Source organism: Cebus imitator, unplaced genomic scaffold (assembly GCF_001604975.1).
Source record: "Cebus imitator isolate Cc_AM_T3 unplaced genomic scaffold, Cebus_imitator-1.0 Scaffold2, whole genome shotgun sequence".
Lineage (NCBI taxonomy): Eukaryota > Metazoa > Chordata > Mammalia > Primates > Cebidae > Cebus > Cebus imitator.
The window spans coordinates 2,757,990-2,775,443 of record NW_016107317.1 but is presented as its reverse complement, the minus strand read 5'-3'; the positions used below and the strand labels follow the sequence as shown (position 1 = coordinate 2,775,443).

Here is a 17,454-nt window from a genome sequence, read left to right as displayed (position 1 = left end):
TGAGACAGAGTCGTGCTCTGTCGCCCAGGCTGGAGTGCAGTGGCCGATCTCGGTTCACTGCAACCTCCGCCTCCCGCGTTCAAGCGATTCTCCTGCCTCAGCCTCTGTAATAGCTGAGATTACAGGCGCTCGTCACCACGCCTGGCTGATTTTTATATTTTTTAGTACAGACGGGATTTCACCATGTTGGCCACGCTGGGCTCGAACTCCTGACCTCAGGTGATCCGCCTGCCTAGGCCTCCCAAAGTGCTGGTATTACAGGCGTTAGCCACTGCGCCTGGCCTGGGCTTATACAAGCGCCTTGCCTCCAGCTACCCAACCGTGTGGAGACCACACTGGTCTCCCTGAAAGATCCTGCCTCCCACAGCCAGCCAATCGTTCGCTTGTAAGGCTTTGAAGACAGAGTGATGACCAGACGTGAATGCTTCCTGTACTGACGTGAACAAACCCGCCTAGTCAAAATTTCTTTTGTCTTTGAGGCTATGGGCTTGCAAAGAGCCACTAGGTTTTATTGGCGAGGCTGAAGTCTTGGCCTCTGCTTGCTCCCCGCAAGTCAGGGCGCCCCGGATCAGTGGATAGCGTTCTCTGCAAAGACTTGGAGGCCGCCCGGGTCTGTTTGTAAATGAGCCCAGGGACTAAAGTATGGCAGCTTATTCTTATGCTAACCCATGAGTTTTGAAACGGAAAAAAGAGAAATGTTTTATTTTGTTTTATTTAGAAATTACTTTCTACTAATTCATCGAGGTCATTTTATTTTTACCTGAACATTTTCACAGTTACGCAGTTAACACCGACAGGTGAGGTGATGTTGAACACTTGCTTAAATAAACAACATTTTATTTGGATCCATTTAAATATAAAGTAAAACAAATTTACCTTCTCACAATCCGAATATTTGACTTCATTGAAATAACATTTTCAAGTATTTATGTATATGTTATTACTGCCTAGAACAATGATTAACCTATAACTCAATAAGTGTCTTCAGAGCTATTGTCATAGTTTAGACAGTCTTTCTGGAGCCCGACTTCTCCAGCCTAAATCCTGGTTTTACCACTGAGCAGTAACCTTTGATAAGTTACTTGACTCCTGTACCTATATCAAAGTGTTTTGAAAATTAAATACCCTTATTGAGTATCCAATAACTCTTAGATATGCCAAATAAATGGGCATACAAATCTCTGATGCAGTTTTTAATGAGGTGTTCCTGGAATGAGTTCTGTAAACTAGTTTAAATTTTTGCCTCTACCATAGGGAATTTTTCAAGAGTTTTTGAACGTATTACTATTTTGGACACGGTTTTTTTCTTTTATTCTTACAAGCAAGAGATTTCTCATTTGAAAATGTTCTAGCCTTGATTTCTTAGAAAGTAAGTATAAATAAGTCAACCTATTTTGCCATTACAATAATTATGTCTTCAAGATCTGATAGACTTTTCCTCTTTCCTCTGAGTTAAGTATTAAAATCACGGAGTAAAAGAAAAAGAAATGCCTTTTGGGTTATGAAGATGGGCAAGGATTGAAACAATTGTAAACTGTAAGCATTTAGAAATATAATTTTACCATGAAGCCTTCCTTCTGTAAAGGCTTATCTTCAAGACCAGGAACAAAGAGCCCCACTTATTAAAATTCATTGTTCAGAATCCTAATAAGACTTATGAATCATCCTCTAAATAATAGCTGCAGTTAAACCTTTAGGGAAGACAGGGTCCTGACATTTTCCAAGAGCAGTGACACCTTACAGAAACTTTCATTTTTGTTCAGATTCTCTTGAGAAAGGAAGGGCTTCAGAACCTCCAGAGGGGATTTGCAGTAGAAATCATTATTCAAAGCCGTGATTGTGGCATCCATTATTTTATAAGAACTTTGAATTTTTAAGTAGAAAATGTGAGATGAGAACCTGAGATCTGAATGACATAAGACATTTACAGTTTTTCAGCTAAATAACTATAGGAACAGTTACTTGGCTGAAAAGCACACAGGCTCTTGCAGGGCAGGAAAACCTGCAAATTTCACAGAAACAGCTGAAAGGGGAATGGTAGGGATGGGGGAGGAGTGGAGGTGAAGTGGAGGTGGGAGACGGGAAGCTAGAAGTTTTTTTATTTCAATTCAAAGTATTTTAATTCTCTGCAAGGCCACAAAATATAGATAGATAGATAGATACAGAGTCCTATCCTACAATGTCTTTTAAAGACCCATGTATGAAAAATTGTAGGTAATTGCTTTGAAATCTCCTATGTAAAGCATTTCAGGTTTCTATTGAGTTTCATAGTAAGTCAGGAATTCCGTTTGAAAAAATATAATTGGAGGGAGGTAAGGAAAGGACAAAGAACGTGCATAGGTCTGGCCTGCTTTTATTTAAGGGCTGAGAAAAGGCAATATAAATTCTATTAGCTCATACTGTTTTAACTTTAAAATGTATCACAATGAATCTTTCTCCAAATTTATGGCAAAAGTATCAGAAAACGTTTTCCCAAAAGAGCAAACTACAAATCAGGCTGATTTCACTGACTGCTTCCTGGACTTGTAACTACAGCAAGTCTCCAGAGGTAGGGCCTAGAGCTCCGCCCACTTTTTTGAAGTTTCCAAACAGGTCCGCACCGAGACAGTATAAGCCCTGGTCGGCGACCGGCAATCATAGTGAGCAGCCCGCTTTCCTCCTGAGACAGAGCTGTGACTTCAGAATGTCTGGTCGAGGTAAAGGCGGCAAGGGGCTGGGTAAGGGAGGCGCCAAGCGCCACCGGAAGGTGCTGAGGGACAACATCCAAGGTATTACGAAGCCGGCGATTCGCCGCCTCGCTCGACGTGGGGGCGTCAAGCGCATCTCTGGTCTCATCTACGAAGAGACCCGCGGAGTCCTCAAAGTATTCCTGGAGAATGTGATCCGCGACGCAGTGACTTACACGGAGCACGCCAAGCGCAAGACCGTCACGGCCATGGATGTGGTGTACGCGCTGAAACGCCAGGGCCGCACCCTTTATGGCTTCGGCGGCTGAGTTGTGTCCCCACAGCTTCTTTCTAGATTCCAAAGGCCCTTTTCAGGGCCCCCAAACTGTCACAGAAAGAGCTGTTAACACTTCCAGATGCTGGGTAAATATCAGCCCTTTAGATACCGCGTTCCGGATACCCGGAGTGGGACATTGCCGGCCGGAGCAAGTGCTCGGGATTAGCCTTGGCGGGCGCGGGGAGGACTAGACCTCAGGGAGGGGACTCAGCGTGTGCTTAGGAACGACCCTGGGAGGTGCCGCGCAACGCAGTAGTGACTTCCCACTTCAGTGCACCTAAAATACAGACTGCCGACTCTGTTGAGAAGTGTTCCTACAAAGCCTAAGTGTTAAAACTGGTCTCGGGCTTCTAAGCAGCCGTGTCGTTGGGCCATTAGCACGTATCGAATGGCTTCCCTGTAAACCAGGGCTTAGGTGACTTCCCGCCGGCCTTTGGGGTGAGCGTGACGCGTCAGAGGGCGGATCCTGTGGGTGCAGGGCCTGCTAGACCGCAGGAAATGGGAGGTCGCAGCACCCAGTAGGAGCATGCCTCTACCTGCAATCCCGAAAGCGTTCAATGCAGCCCTAGTGTGGCGCGTTGTAGTCTTACTAGCTACGATTTAACTTCATCGCTGAAATTCTAAGTGAGGGTTTACCAAGCTCAGATGCTGAGAGCTAGGTGGTGGGGCAAAGCTCGCGGCGTCCTGCTGTTCCCGTAGCCAACTGCGTCAAGTTGCCCACGCCGAGCGGGTGGGTTCCTGCTCGGCTACCTGGCGGCGGGCGTGGAGTCCGCAGGCAGTGGGGTCACGCCGGCAAGAAAAGCCAGATCTCTAACAGCAGGTCGCCAAGTTGCCGGGAGTCCCCCGCTTCTTGCAGTGTTGTGCCCATCACAAGTGACACTAGCAGCCGGGAGATAAGCCCTGGCTTCCGACTAAAGGCCCTGTTCAGAACAGCCTGGGGGTAAATATGCAGTATATATTTTTAGTAGAAACGGGATTTCATCATGTGGGCCAGGCTGGTCTCGAACTCCGGACCTCAGGTGATCTACCCACCTTGGCCTACCAAAGTTCTAGGATTGTAGGCTTTGCCTCCCTTTATTATATGGCTGCTTAACATATTCCCTGGGTACTCATACACCTTTCTACTGCTTCACATCTTTCCTATGGACTCCAAGCCTCTGTTGACAATTCAGACCAATCTCCTTAGCGCCAAACCTGGATTTCCTATCTAATATTATCTCCTCTAAAATTTATTTGCTCACCATGTTTAAAATTGAATTAATAATTTTCTCACAGATTTAATCTTTCTCTTTTGTTACCTGAAAGGCAGAAACTTCGGACTTTTCCCATTCTTATCCCTCCCTCTGTTGCCCTCTGCTGTCCACCCTGACATCCGGTCTCCATTTGAACATTCTAAGAATCCATTCTTTCTTCTTTTTTTGATCACTTTTTAGTTTAGTTCCTCACTGATTTACGGTTTAATTTTTATTTTAATTTTTTTTAGATTTGAAGTCTCATTCTGTCACCTAGGCTGGAATGCAATGGGATGATCGTAGCTCACTGCAGCCTTGAACTCCTGCTCTAGCTATCCTGTCCTGACCTCCAAAAGCAGTGGGATTACAGGCATGAGCTACCATGCCCAGCATTGACTTCCAGTTTTAATCATTACCCGCAGATGTGGGGCTATGTACCCAGCACTGTGCTAAGTACATTATCTTATCTGCTTTACTTAGATTGATCCTCAAAAACATTCCTACGAAATAAACTTATTGCCCTCATTTATACTGAAGATGTTAATAAATGACAAAATATATAACTAATAAATAAAGGAGCCTCAGTTTGAAATCAGCTTTATTTATTTAATTAGCTCCTCTTTGTAACAGGAGAAAATTGGATTTTCAAAGGAATCAACTTAAATTAGCCAATTGTCTTTTCAAAAGAGTTCGTGTTTTGTGTGGAGCTAACAATGAACTAATCTAAAACAGCTGCTCAATAGACCTATAGTGCTATTATGTGAACCACATGTGTAATTGAAAACTTTCTAGTACCCATTTTAAAAACGAAAAAAATTGATAAAATTAATTTTAAAAATATATTTTATTTGACTCAATATGTCTCAAACATCATTTCAACACCAAACCAGTAAAAAAAATTGTTAAGGTAAGGCACACTGGTTCATCCCTGTAATCCCAGCACTTTGGTAGACAAAGGAAAGAGGATCACTTGAGGTCAGGAGTTTGAGACCAGCCTAGACAACATGGCAAAACCCCATCTCTACTAAAAATACAAAAATTAGCTGGGTGTGGTGGCGCATTCCTGTAATTCCAGCTACTTGGGAGGCTGAGGCACAAGAATTGCTTGAACCCTGGAGGTGTAGGTTGCAGTGAGCTGAGATTGCACCACTGCATTCCAGCCTGGGTGACAGAATGAGACCGTCACAAAAACAAAAATTCGAGGGATTTTACATTCTTTTATTGCACTAAGTTTTGAAATTTAGTGTGTATTTTACACATACATGTCAATCAGGAGACTAGGTTTTCAATTTACTGGATTTCATCAAGTTTACAGTTGAAGATGTTTCACATATCCAAGTTATTCCAAATATACTTTAGAATGTTGCAATAGTTGAATTGATTACCCCCCCCCAAAAAAAAAGTTTTCTTTACTATGGACATTTATATTGGCAAAATTTGTTTATCATTTTAAAGAATTGATCTAACTTTGAAGTAAAAGCATATAAGATTCAAAACTAGTTTCATCCAGGTTAAGTAAGTAAACTCACTGCAGTGTTAACTTGGTATTATTAACACTGAATTCAAAGGAGTATTGCATAGACTGAAAATCAACTCTAAATTGACCAATATCAAAAAAGCATTCTTCAAATTTTTCTTGCAGCTTTTATGGCCAATTTGCGTAACGCTGTGATTGATTCACAAGCTTTTTTTGATAAAACTTCTTTTATTTGTCTCACAAGGTGTCAGAGCCCTGGCAATGGAAGGTAAGCTCGGGGGTAGAAAGAAGAATTTACCCACAACAGTATAGGTTTGAAAGGATAAGTTGTATTAGATAGAAAGAACACTGCAGCAGATTGCAGCGGGGCACTTCAGCAAAAGAGCACTGAGCGTACCACAGTGGATTTTTCCTTAGGAGCATTTATGGACCTTGAAGAGAGAGCTTAAGGGTAACTTGGCCCATGTTAGCCACCTAGGTCATAAATAATTACATTTGTAGACATTGTGGTGCCTTGATGTCAGCAAGGGTTGCACAATGAATTTTGACATGTGTGCATTCAGATATGTTTATATGGAAATGTTTGTTACGTATCATTTTTTGGGAAAGAAGCCAGGAACCAGATGCCAGCTTTAGATAACAGGGACATCTAATTAATTCTAAATTCCTCGGAGAAGGAGTTTTACCTCTGCATGGTCTGCTTGATGGCCACCACCAGGTGGCCTTTGCTCTTCTTATGTTCCCTTAATAAATATCTTGGTCAAATCTTTGACCATTTTTTTTTTGTTTACCCCCATGCTTGTGTCCACCTGCTACCTATTAGGGTCTCTAGAAAGGGAAAACAGCACAGTGAAGGGGAGCATCCAGTCTGTCTGACTACATCTGTCATGAAGGAAATGAAGGGTCATGAAAAACTTGTTTATGGGCCAGGGCAGGGGACCAGATTCCATCAAGAGGTCCCATGTAAATGGAAGTTGCTGTTGCAGGATGATATTGCATAGTCATCTGTAGGTGAAATCATTGTAATCTAGAAGATACAAACTTAATGAGAGTGGTAAAAAGGCAGGGAGCAAATCGTAAAAGAAGAATGATGAGGAATAAATGTCCATGGTATGGGAGAGGCCAAGTGATTTCTGGAAACCAACCAGTAAGGGTTTTGGCCCAGTTTTTGTTACTTTGAGAACGTATATGCTAGCTCACTTTGGCTATCACTTATTTTGGCATTTCACGTCCAGTATCATCTCATGGGAAAACATCCACCCAGTCCAGTCTCCATGAATCTTTGGTATCTTCTGACAGAGCAAGTGATGGATCTCTAGTGAGTAACTTTGATAAAGTCCTGTCTATTCAAACCCCAGAATAAACTAAACATTGATGGATGATGAATTTGGGTTCCAAATGGACTATGAATGTTGTGACAGTCACCAACTGAAGAGACTGTTTTCATGGACAAATAAAGGCACTTGTGATTTTAATTTGGTACTCACCTGCTCAGAATGGCAAGACAAATTCCAGGTAAGGATTGAAATTTTAAGTGTTAAAAATATCAAGTGAACAACCCATTAAGCTTTCATGTCATTTTATGCCCATGCAGCAGTTATTTCCACTTACAGTTTGAAGAATTAATTGCAGACAGTTTTCTTAACATTTGTATCACCTAGCTATATGGAAGTACACTGTTCTCAAATGAACAATTAATGTATTCATCAAGTTGGTCTTTTAGTTTACTAAAATGTGCAGCTAAAGTTTAACATGGGCATTTAATGAAATTTACCAGTAATTGCTCACAATAATTAATTCAGTCAAAATCACCCAAGCAGTTGATACGTATTATTATATACTACATCTTTTTCTAGAATTAAAAAATAAATGTGTAGTGCCAGCCCTAGATGTAAGTAACATATGTCAACCCTATCCAATTTTCTCAGCCATAAAATGTACCTTTTTCACATACCTCAAACTCTAACAATGTGAGAAATGTAGATTATTGCAATTTTACACACAGGGCAGATGGCTTCATGCCAGCTGGATAGCAGAATCTAGATTCGTACACTGGCCACATGGTAGACATTTTTTCCTTTGTTTTTGCAAAATAAAATGTAGCTATTAACCATCTTGCAGTATAAGTTGGACATCATTGGAGTGAAAGATGTGAAGAACCCACAGAAGCAGTGATGAAGGCAATTTATATTCAACTTACAAAAGACCTTAAAATCGCCTATATGGAGCAGAACTGAGGTGGGGGAAATCATAAAAATTTTGTTCTATTTGATTTGGCACATAATCTATTTGAAAAACCATTTATAAATATGAGAGTAATATAATAATTACCCAGATGCACACAAAATGTCCCCTTTATTATTATCTGTAAACTGTTTGCAAAGTATTTTAATTTCATGTTAATTACCTCTACAACTGCATAGTTAATATTTCAGTATTATCTCTAATGTTGTCTCACAGGAAACATACAACCAAGTCTGCCGCCTTTAATCAATCCAGATCTCTTAAGAAGCCATTGTGTTTGAAAAAAAATTACACATATTCAAAACTAATGAGAGGCAGATCCCTGGTATATGGTGGATTTGGGCTTTTCAGAAAAATTTGCTTTAGTCACCAGCCAAAGAAATTGTTGCCAGGAATAAACAAATGAAGCTATAATTCTAGTTGGAGATTTATTTGAAAATGGTACTATATTGAATTCCAGGTATGAATCCAAGTTTTGAATTCTAGAAGGATCATGGCATGCTTACCCTTTTTGATTTCACCAACCCTGAGAGATGGTCTACACTTCAAGATTAAAATGTAATGAAGTTAGAAGGGCTGCATCCTATGAGGCAGGGAGAATCAGACATGGACTTACAGAGCTTTTTATTGCAATTCCATGACTGTTACTTATAAGAACTTACACAAATCTAAGGATCACTCTGAGCCATAGTTTCTTCATTCTAAATCTCTTTAAAGGAGTTGAGTCCAAGCTCTCTCCCACACTACAAGACCCCATTGTAGTGGTTCCTTGCTGCCATGCTGCCATGCCTCCTCCATTAAAGTCAGCCTTACTATCTTAAAAAAATAAATAAATAAGTGCAGCAAACCACTATGGCAAATGTATACTTATGTAACAAACCTGCACGTTCTGCACAGGTATCCCAGAACTTGAAGTAAAATTTAAAAAAAGAAAAAATAAACAAATAGTAACATCTCTTTAAAGGTAACTCTGCCTTTTCATTTTTGTGCTATCACCAATTTAGTTACTGGGACTACAGTAGCAGGTACAAAGTGTAAAAATCCTAGCTGTCACGGATATAACATTCAACTGGGAATAAAAAAAAAATCAGTATGATAAATATATACATAGCTTGCTAAATGGCTCTAAATACAATGCAGTCAGGCAGGGCAGGGTAAGGGATTGCAATTTTTAATAGAGTGGTCAGAGAAGACTTTACTAAAGGAACATTGAGTAAAGCCTGAAGGAGGTAAGAAAATGCGCAATGAAGTATATGGGAGAGGAGTATTCAAGGTAGGAGAGTGGCAAGAGTAAAAAGCCATGAAATGGGACCATTCTGTATTACTTAGTTCAGGCTGCCATAACAGAATACCATCAACTGGGTGGCTTAACAGAAATTTGTTTCTCACAGTTCTGAAAGCTTGTAAGTCCAAGGTCAAGGTGCCAGCATGGTCGGTTTTGTTCTAAGGCCTGGTCTCTTGGCTTATAGGTGGCTGTCATCTCAATGTGCTCACTTAACTTCTTAGTGCATGCATACGGAGGGGAGAAAGAGAAAGCAAGTTCTCTGGTGTCTCCTCTTATATAAAGGTACCAATCCCATTATGAAAGATCCACCCTTAGTACCTCATCTAACCCTAATTACCTCCCAAAGGCATCATCTTCACATATCATCACACTGGAGAAAAGGGCTTCAACACATGAATTTGGGGAGACACAACATTCTGTTCATAACACATGCCAAGTATGTTGAAGAAATATCCAGAAGGCTAGTGAAGCTAAAGCAGACTTGGTAAAGGAAAGAATGGTGGGGGATGGGATCAGAGTGTCTGTTAGCTTAAAATATCGGGAACTACTGGAAAAGTATTGCCCTTATTTTTAAATGAGATGGGAGCCACTGAAGGATTTTGAACTAAGAGGTGATATGATCTGAATTATGATTTAAAAGGGCCATTTTGTCTGTTGTGAGGAGCATAGCCTATAGGGGGCAAGAATGCAAGAGATGATAGTCATTTGAACCAGAGTGGTAGCAATAGCAATGGTGAGAAGTTGGATTCTGGATGTATTTTCAAGATAAAGTCAGGTTATTGGAAATTAGAGAGGGATTAGATGTAGAGTATGAAAGAGAAGGAAGTGGTAACTGTAGCCTGAGGAAGTAGAGTTGTGAAGGGATGTACTTGTCATTACTGATGTGGGAAAGACTAGGGAAGGAGCAGGATTAAGGAGGGGGCAAAGAAAAACAGGAGTGTGTTTTTGGACATGTTAAACTGTAAATTTGTATTAGACATCCAGGTGGAAATGTCAGGTAGGCGGTTGCATATAAAATTCTTGAGGTTAGGGGAAAGGTCAAAACTGGAAATGTGTGTGTGTGTGTGTGTGCGCGTGTGTGTGTGTATATATATATATATATATATATATATATGTCAGTGTCAGCATATAGATTGTATTTAAGGCTTTGAGCTCTATGATATCATCAAGGAAGTGAGCATACCTAAAAAATAGGAGAGGGCTAGGTATGAGCTGACAGGTGAAAGAAGAAAAGAAGGAAAAAATAAAAATAAATAAATAAATAAATAAATGTTTTAACTGTGAACTGAGTATCAGCATGGGTGTTAATACACGTCATTGGCCACATTAACGAGAGTAATTTTCAAGAAGTGGAGGGGGTGAAAGACTGGTGTTAGTTTAAAGAGAGTGTGAGTTGAGAAAAGGAAGGCAATAAATATAGGCAAAGATTTTAGAGTTCATAAAACATAGAGAGGCATCTGGAGAGTGTTTTGTTTATTTTGCTTATAATAGGAGGCCATGGCAGCACGTCTGTGTGCTCGTAGAATCATCAAGTAGAGACAGAAGAATCGAAGCTGCAGCAGAGAGAGGGAGCAATTGCAAGAGCAATGTGTCGACTGGAAGAGAAGGGAGGGATGCCATCCAGATGCACATAGAAGCATTGACCTTAAACAAGCAGGGATGGATCAACCACTGAAGCAGAAGGAAAGGAGAAGACAGTAGCATAGATGCACAAAGTAAGTAACTGGAATGTCTCAGGAAAAAAAAATTCTTGGACTGTGTGTAAAATCATCTGTGAATTTTGCTAAAAACACAGATGCTTAGGCTCACTTTAAACTTACTAATAAGAATTCATGGGGTAGAGAGTACATGTCCCAAAGAGGGAAGACCCAGGGGAAAGAATGAAAAATCTCAGTGCGAATGAAGCAGAGAATTTGAGAAGAGTGATCAGAGGTGAGTTAAAGCAGGCAAGACTTTTATCACTTGGATATGGTGGAAGAAAGAAAGTGTCTGACTTGGCTAACACAGTGGGTGGCAGACCCATACATCCAAGAAAAGAATTGCTCAAAAAATCGCAGAATAAGGGATGAAAGTTGTTAAATTATGGGCATGATGAGCTTAGGCATCTATGTGACCTCCATGAGATGCCCATTTAGTTTTTTATAACATTGTTTTTGTACTTGGAGGATTACAATTTTCATTATTGGGTGGACTAGTCTACTAACAAATGAGCTAAGTTTACCATCTACTCCTGTCACATGCACATGCACGCGCACGCGCGTGCACACACACACACACACACGACAGTCATTTAACAGATCTACTGATTCAGAGCCAATCTACTGATTGGCCGACCCAATTGACTCATTTCTTCTGGCAAACTTTGTCTACAGGTATCATTCTTTTTTCTACACATTTATAGGGAATATTTTCTAAGGTACATCATGACCCACCTTTTCTATTTGTCATTACACGTTAAGCTTAATTTCTTCTTCATGTTTAGTATATTTGGAGATAATAAACTTTTAGAAAATTCAAGATAGTAACATTATGAAACATTAAAAATTCCAAAAAACCTAAATGCCTGTACCACAAGCAAATGAACATGATTAAAAGAATGTGCTGGGGCCGGGCAGAATCTCAGGACTTCGGGACACCAAGGTGGGAGGATCACTTGATGTCAGGAGTTCGAGACCAGCCTGGCCAACATGTGAAACCCCATCTCTACTAAAAATATAAAACTAGATTGGCATGGTGGTGCATGCCTATAGTCCCGCTACTTGGGAGGCTGAAGCAGGAGAATTGCTTGAACCCTGGAGGTGGAGGTTTCAGTGAGCAGAGATCATGCCACTACACTGCAGCCTGGGCAAGAGAGTAAGATTCTGTCTGGAAAAAAAAGAAAAGAAAAGAATATTCTGGCACTCTAGAATAAATATATTTACCGTGGCATAAACTCTCTTCCTATGTGTGCATCTACTGGCAGTGTGAGGGCAGAGAATTTAATTGAATTATTATGGGAATATAGAAAATCAAGATATAATATATTAAGTAACATGGTTTACACTTGATTCTACCAAGTATCACATACCTAATGAATCCTCTTTGATATGATTTGCAATGCCTTTCAAAAATATTTAAATAACTTCACACAAGATACTGTGCTGTGATATCAAAGCTTCCATTACTTAATTTAATACTGGAAACACAGAATCTTAGGTACCTAAGTCTGAAGTTGTCATATTTTTCTTTTTACCTTCTACTTGTCACACTATTAATTCATTTTGAATGTTAAAATAATTTTTCCCATATATAAACTAGACTAAATGATATAATATATTGACAAAATAAGAGTCTTACTTGCATTATTTACAATTTAAGTATTCTTCCATTATTGTAGCTAAGGCATACACATAAATATGCTTTGCCCACTTTCCTTGTTACCTTCTTTCTTCTCTTTAACCGTCATATCCACAGATCAGCATTTTTCTTTTCCTCTTAAGTTTCTGTAATTCTATTTGACAGTTAAAACAAAAATTATAACACTATCTGATGTGGTTCTAAATGTACATAGAGACAATTACTGCAAATGATAGTAAGAGGAAAACAATTTTTTGTAAAGACAATTATGAATGGGAGAGGATAAAGGAATATAAAGAGAAGTAAGGTTTCTGTACTTTGCTTGAATTGGTAAAATAATGATTCCAGTAGACTGTAATCAGTTATGTATATATAACACCTACAGCAATAATTTTAAAAGCTATTACATAGGGATACACTAAAAATACAATAGATAAACCGAAACAGAATTCTACAAAACTTTCAAATAACCCACAGGAAGGCAAAATATAAAAATAAAAATGAAACACAAAAATGAAAAGCAGAACAAATAGAAAACAAAATAAAACAAGGAAGCAAACTTAATCCCTAACATATTATTGATTACAATAAATGTAAATGGGTCAAATAAAATCATCAAAAGAAATCTTGGTAGAGTAGACTTGAAAACGTGATCCAAATATATGATTTCTATAAGAAATTCATTTCAAATATAAAGACATAGGCAGGTAGGAAGTAAATTGATGTAAAAATTTATGTCATGCAAACAAAGATAAATGCTGTGTGATCTTTATATGTGTAATCTAAAAAAGTCAAACTCATAAAAACAGAGAGTAGAATAGTGACTGGTGGGAGATGTCCATCAAAGTGTATGAAATTTCACTTAGGAGGATTTACATTCTGGAGATCTATTGTACAGCATGGTGACTATAAAATTTATAATATATTCTCATTTTTTATGACGAGAATAAGACCTACTCTCTTAGAAAATTTCTTAGAGAAATTAGAAAGTTTCTAAGAGAGTAAAAATTTCTTAGAAATTTTATAGCAAAATGTATAGCAAAATTCAATGGTAGACTTCTTCCAGAAAAATAGAGTTGATGTACTTTTTCCTATTCCTCATGCTAAGTACACCAGAAACCTTGGATATTATATATAAAACAAACATATGAAGACTCTGAAAGGTGGAGAGAAAAACACAGACAAATGAGGAGACTTAGAATCCAGTAAATAACACGGTGGTGAGTTTCCCGGGTCTTTCTCTTGGCTTATATAACCCAGAGGCAAGAGAAAGTGGAATTGAAGAAAGTGGCAGTCAGGAAACACAACAGGCATAGAAAATTCTTAGAAAATTTCTAAGAGAGTAGATCTTAAATTATTCTCATCATAAAAAGTGATAAGTATATGAAGTGATAGATATGTTGATTTAATTATTCACAATGTATACATACAGAAAAACATTATGTTTCATGCCATAAATATACACTATCAATTCACATATATATACTATTAAGGTTTATTTTGTTATTATAGGCTTTTAATTTATCAATTAAACCTAAATAAAGCCAAAAAACAAAAAAACTGCATTGAATTGAGTGCACAACACATCAAAATTTGTGAGCTAAAATGAAAGCATTGCTAAAAGGAACTTTATACTTCCAGTTACATACATTAGAAAAGAGGAGTCTCAACGTATTAATCTAAGCTCTCTTCTCATAAAAACAGAAGAGAAAGAGCAAAGTAAACCCAAAGCTGGCAGATGGAAGAAAATAATAAGGATGGGCTGGGAGCAGTGGCCCACACCTGTAATCTCAGTCATTTGGGGGACCATGGTAGGAAGATCACTTGAGACCAGAAGATCAAGACCAGTCCAAGTAACACAGCAAGACCCCATCTCTACAAAAAAAAGTACAACAAATTAGCTGGGAATGGTGGTGCATGCCTGTAGTCCTAGCTACTTGGGAGGCTGAGGCAGGAGAATTGCTTGAGCCAAGGGGTTCAAGATTGCAATGAGCCATGATTGTACCACTGAACTCCAGCCTGCACAACAGAGTGAGACCCTGTCTCAAAAAATAACAATAAATACATAAAATGTATATTTTTTAAAAAAGAAAATAAAAAGGATAAGAGCAGAAATAAATGAAATTGAAAACAGACAATACAGAAAAATCAATATGACAATCACTCTGAAAAGGTCAGTAAAATTGACAAACTTCTTGAAAAGTTGTTTTAAAAAAGGGAAGAGATACAAATTACCAATATAAAGAATAAAATAGAGGATAGCACTTCAGACCCTGCACACATTAAAAGAATAATAAGGAAACCAATCTATGCATGTAAATTTGGCAACTTAGATAAAATAGACAAATTCTGTTTTATCTAAGAATCATCTTAGATATTAAAATTATCTTAGATATTAAAATTATCTTAGATAAAATAGAACACAAACTACCGCAATATATGCTGATAGACTGATAAGTATTAAGAAAATTGACTTCAATTTTTTTTCTTTTTTTCTTTTTTTTTTTAAAGACAGATTTTCACCATGTTGGTCAGGCTGGTCTTGAACTCCCGACCTCAGGTGATCCGCCCACCTTGGCCTCCAAAGTGCTTGGATTACAGGCGTGAGCCACCGTCAATTTTTTTAAAACTCTCCAAAAGGAAATATCTTCAGGCTTAGATGGTTTAATTCAAGAATTCAACCAAATATTAAAGAATTAATACCAATTCTACACAATCTGCTTCAGAAAATAGAAAAGGAAAGAATATTTTCTCAATTCATTTTATAAATCTAGAATTATCCTGATACTCATACCAGACAAAAACAACACAAGAAAGAGAGAAATTAAAAAAGAATGAGGAAAAGATATTAATAACTACAGGCCAATATTTCATGAACATAGATTACAAATCTTTAACAAAATATTAGCAAGTAGAATTTAGAAATACATAAAAAGAATTATGAACAACTACCAAGTGGAGTTTATTTCAGGATACAAGGATAGTTCAATATTGAAACATCAATTAATATCATCTATCACATCAATAGAAAATTACACAATATTATCAACTGATGCAGAAAAGCATTTGTTAATATTCAACATTCATTAATGATAAAAATTCTCATAAAATAAAGATGGGGAAAATTATTTTACTTGATAAATATCATTTACAAAAAAACTACAGCTAACATGATATTTAATGGTGAAAGACTGAATCCCCACACCCCAAGATTGAAAATAATGACTGCTCTCACCAGTTGACTGTATTGGTCAAACATAGTCCTGGACATTACAGCTACTGAATAAGGGAAGAAGAGAAATCAAAGGCATATATCTCAGTGAAAATGATATTAAATTGTCCTTACTTACAGATTACATGACTGATCATGCAGAAAATTTTAAAGCCTCTGTAAAAAGGATCTTAGAACTAATACGTGACTTCAGCATGGTCACTGATCCAAGATCAATGTATAAAAATTAATTCTATTTCTGTATACCAGCAATAAATATGTGAACATCAAAATTTAAAGTACAATATCATTTATAATCACTCAAAAAATGAAATACTTAGGTATTCATCTGGCAAAATATATATATTATTTTAATGCTAAAAGTCATAAAACAGTAAATAAAATCTAGAGACAAGTCAGCAAAATGGTGTAATAAGAAGTCACCCACTCATATCCTCTCAAAACTAAGAATTCTGCATTCATCCACAGACAAGTCTCTGCAGGATTCAGGTAGGAAGCTGTGAATCCCTAGCAGAGCCCAAGAGTTAGAGAGGCTGTTTTGAGAGTGCAGACCAACAGCCAGGTGGCAGACTTGCTGATCTTGCCCCTGGGATTTAAATCTAGAAACAGCCTTGTCTCCCAAAAGGCTTAGCTGCAGTCCTGTTTATCCTTGAGCCTACAGCCAAAACAATTTGCCAAGGGGTCTAGAAGGAATCATGCACATTAGTGCCTTGGCAGAAAGACTCAACTGCTCACTGACAATGGTCTTGGAAGTGAATTTATTTATTTATTTATAATTTATTATTTTTTTAAAGGTGGGGTTTCACCATGATAGCCAGGCTGGTCTTGAACTCCTGACCTCAGGTGATCCACCCACCTCAGCCTCCCAAAGTGCTAGGATTACAGGTGTGAATTTAAAGTTGCCTTGTAACTGGGCTCTAGCCCTCCTTATCTGGGATCCCAGCTTATTACTGTTTGTGCAAGAACTCAAAAGGAAGACTCATCGATATCTCACAGTCTAGGGATTACCCATGTCGGCCATGTTAGCCTACAAGATGGGCACATCAGCCTCCATCCCAAAGCAGATCCTGAGGGGTCTCAGGCAGCTCCAGCTCCTCAGTCTGGGAACCGTCCCATTTTTGCAGGAAATGATGGTGGGATGTGCACCCTCCTGACCTACTGTAGTGAACTCACTGGGCTTCATCTCACAGTGAATTCTGAGGGGAACCAGTCCCAACTTCAGCATCTCCTGCTACACTAGGGGAACTGTCTCACCCATTTAGAGAACTGTTGGGAGGCGTGCATATCTGGGCCACCAGCTCCCATCGCACAGCAGGTACAGAGGCAGCTTAGTTTCAGCTCCATTCCCTCTTGCTGCAGTGGGGAATTGGCCTGGAAGCATCACCTGTCTGGGCCTATGGGACAGGCTTCCAGACTTGGCTCCCTGGCCAGTATTCTCACACAGCTTGGATATATTCCTTGGATCTTTGCCAGGACCATCTCTGCCAGAATGCATGCCAACCTTGAGGCTTTTGTAAAACTCACAACAAATATGAGCTTAGGGCACCCTCTAGTGTTGAAACAACTACCATCGTCACAGTCTTTTATAACAGTCAGTCAGCTTAGATAACTGAACAAGCCCAATGAAGAGGATGGGCACGTATAG

General features: G+C 38.7%; 1 protein-coding gene across 1 annotated transcript; it reads left to right on the top strand.

The window, feature by feature from the left end:
* The first annotated feature begins 2,612 nt into the window (after positions 1–2,612).
* Positions 2,613–5,244, top strand: LOC108304268 (histone H4). The gene has a single exon (XM_017528391.2). It carries the CDS (start codon positions 2,684–2,686, stop codon positions 2,993–2,995), a length of 312 nt encoding a protein of 103 aa, XP_017383880.1. The 5' UTR covers positions 2,613–2,683; the 3' UTR covers positions 2,996–5,244.
* The last annotated feature ends 12,210 nt before the right edge of the window (positions 5,245–17,454 follow it).

What these genes read in the sequence shown, in the direction of transcription:
- LOC108304268 (XM_017528391.2), top strand. Translation starts at nt 2,684, where the DNA reads ATGTCTGGTCGAGGTAAAGGCGGCAAGGGGCTGGGTAAGGGAGGCGCC.